Genomic DNA, 2,843 nt, shown 5'->3' on the forward strand with positions numbered 1-2,843 from the left:
ACTGAACACAGGCAGGTAGCCGTTAGGTTGGAAGACCCAGATCAGATTTAGAAAGCAAGTGGTTTTATTTAGCATAGGTTATACCCAGTCAAGACTGGGAGCAACTGGTATTAACTGGTAAGCATTGGCAGTTCCCAGTAATATGCTATAGTAGTATAAGGATACTTGCGGTGAGTAGATGTGGGGTGTGTTGCTGCCACCCGGTGGCATCGGGTGTGAAGTGCAGGTCTTCCCTGTGGCGCTGGCTCAGGGGAGGAGATCTCTCTGCTGAGTGGGCTGGCCGAGGGCGGGGCCGCGGAGAGGCTGAGGCAGCCTTGGAGGAGGGGCTCTGTCCGGCCCGATAGTGTGGTAGCAGGATGGGGCTCTGTCCGGCCCAATAGTGTGGTAGCAGGATGGGGCTCTGTCCGGCCCGATAGTGTGGTAGCAGGATGGGGCTCTGTCCGGCCCAATAGTGTGGTAGCAAGATGGGGCTCTGTCCGGCCCAATAGAGTGGGAGCAAGATGGGGCTCTGTCCGGCCCAATAGAGTGGGAGCAAGATGGGGCTCTGTCCGGCCCAATAGTGTGGGAGCAAGATGGGGCTCTGTCCGGCCCAATAGTGTGGTAGCAAGATGGGGCTCTGTCCGGCCCAATAGTGTGGTAGCAAGATGGGGCTCTGTCCGGCCCAATAGTGTGGTAGCAAGATGGGGCTCTGTCCGGCCCAATAGTGTGGTAGCAAGATGGGGCTCTGTCCGGCCCAATAGTGTGGTAGCAAGATGGGGCTCTGTCCGGCCCAATAGTGTGGTAGCAAGATGGGGCTCTGTCCGGCCCAATAGTGTGGTAGCAAGATGGGGCTCTGTCCGGCCCAATAGTGTGGTAGCAAGATGGGGCTCTGTCCGGCCCAATAGTGTGGTAGCAAGATGGGGCTCTGTCCGGCCCAATAGTGTGGTAGCAAGATGGGGCTCTGTCCGGCCCAATAGTGTGGTAGCAAGATGGGGCTCTGTCCGGCCCAATAGTGTGGTAGCAAGATGGGGCTCTGTCCGGCCCAATAGTGTGGTAGCAAGATGGGGCTCTGTCCGGCCCAATAGTGTGGTAGCAAGATGGGGCTCTGTCCGGCCCAATAGTGTGGTAGCAAGATGGGGCTCTGTCCGGCCCAATAGTGTGGTAGCAAGATGGGGCTCTGTCCGGCCCAATAGTGTGGTAGCAAGATGGGGCTCTGTCCGGCCCAATAGTGTGGTAGCAAGATGGGGCTCTGTCCGGCCCAATAGTGTGGTAGCAAGATGGGGCTCTGTCCGGCCCAATAGTGTGGTAGCAAGATGGGGCTCTGTCCGGCCCAATAGTGTGGTAGCAGGATGGGGCTCTGTCCGGCCCAATAGTGTGGTAGCAAGATGGGGCTCTGTCCGGCCCAATAGTGTGGTAGCAAGATGGGGCTCTGTCTGGCCCAATAGTGTGGTAGCAAGATGGGGCTCTGTCCGGCCCAATAGTGACTTCACAAACACACATGACAATTAAAGATTTGGTAAACCCTACGTGTATTTATCCCTCATACTCCATAACGGTCATGCAGATATTCCATGACACATTCTGCAAAAGGAAGTAACACAGGTAAAGGGAGATTCAGGAGCAAAGTACAAAAGTCACAGTAAGTAATAATTCATTTCCAGCTAATTTCAGATCTCTCTATGAATAAACTCATACTGTGCACATTCCTTTAAAACACACAAACAGCAGAGAGACATTTATAGCGATGTGTCATCTTCTACAGAGAGGCAGGGCTTTGCTTCCTTATGTCAAAGCTGCTCACCTTCCCCCTCGATGCGTGGTGATCTGTTGACTGGTGGGGTAATGATAGAGATGGAGGGAGCAGAGATCTACACAATGGATGGAGAAGAAGCAGGGAGATCCTTGCACTGCAGGTCCTCAGGTACAGCTTCCTCTCCGGCAGGGAGAACAGGTGACATCGCCAAATCTCGCTCCATGCTTGGTGGGACCAGCAGGCGCAGTGCCTACAATGATCTCACGCTGTAGCCATACAAGTTCTGTGAGACCAAAGTGGAATCATTCACGGTGAAGTCGGCCGTGCTTCATATTGTGATTTGCGAGTTTTGTTTTTTTTATCATTCTTCCGACAACTCCTTGTGCCGATCTGTCTCCTCAGCGGGCTCCAGCGTGATGTCCTGTATCAGCTGCTTCTTCCTGTTCTTCGGAAACAGCGAGTCCGCCATGATCGCCCTGCTCTGCCTCTTCGGTGGGATCAGCATCGCGTCGTGGAACGCTCTGGACGTGCTGACGGTGGAGCTCTACCCCTCTGACAAAAGGTGAATGGAAGGACTTAGCTGTGTGTGTGTGTGTGTGACTTACAGCCGCGACCTCCTTCCGTGGGATAGCCGAGGGCTGTGTGGGGTCTGAGCCCTGATCTGGGAGCACGGTGTGTATATATATACAGTGGGGCAAAAAAGTATTTAGTCAGCCCCCAATTGTGCAAGTTCTCCCACTTAAAAAGATGAGTTCGGCCTGTAATTGGCATCATAGGGAGACCTCAACTATGAGAGACAAAATGAGAAAACAAATCCAGACAAATCACATCGGCTGATTTGGAACCAATTTATTTGCAAATTATGGTGGAAAATAAGTATTTGGTCAGTGTGCGCACCCTCCAATGAGGCAGACGTCGCACAGCCAACGTACACACAAGTTTTGCGGAACCAATCAGATTGTTAAAGGAGAACTATGAGGGGGGGGGAGGGGCTTTTCACTCACCTCATAGTTCTAGCCGACCTGTGACAATGAGACTGTCACAGGTCGGCTCAGTAGATCGGGAAGTGAGAGAACACATACCGGCGTTCGCTCACTTCTCGATCCTGTCA

At 53.1% G+C, this 2,843-nt stretch overlaps 1 protein-coding gene across 1 annotated transcript in view; it reads left to right on the forward strand.

Moving 5' to 3' along the window:
* Nucleotides 1-2,134: 2,134 nt before the first annotated feature.
* The window catches only part of LOC108803596 (synaptic vesicle glycoprotein 2A-like), a gene marked incomplete at its 5' end in the record, with an annotated part of 2,738 nt that continues 2,029 nt past the window's right edge, over nucleotides 2,135-2,843 (forward strand). The window contains one exon of the mRNA XM_018575426.1: nucleotides 2,135-2,294. Within this exon, the coding sequence (XP_018430928.1) occupies nucleotides 2,135-2,294 (160 nt within the window). The remainder of the gene's footprint in view (nucleotides 2,295-2,843) is intronic.

This window comes from Nanorana parkeri, unplaced genomic scaffold (genome assembly GCF_000935625.1).
Source record: "Nanorana parkeri isolate BGI_ZX_2015 unplaced genomic scaffold, ASM93562v1 scaffold3912, whole genome shotgun sequence".
NCBI classification, from domain to species: Eukaryota; Metazoa; Chordata; class Amphibia; order Anura; family Dicroglossidae; genus Nanorana; species Nanorana parkeri.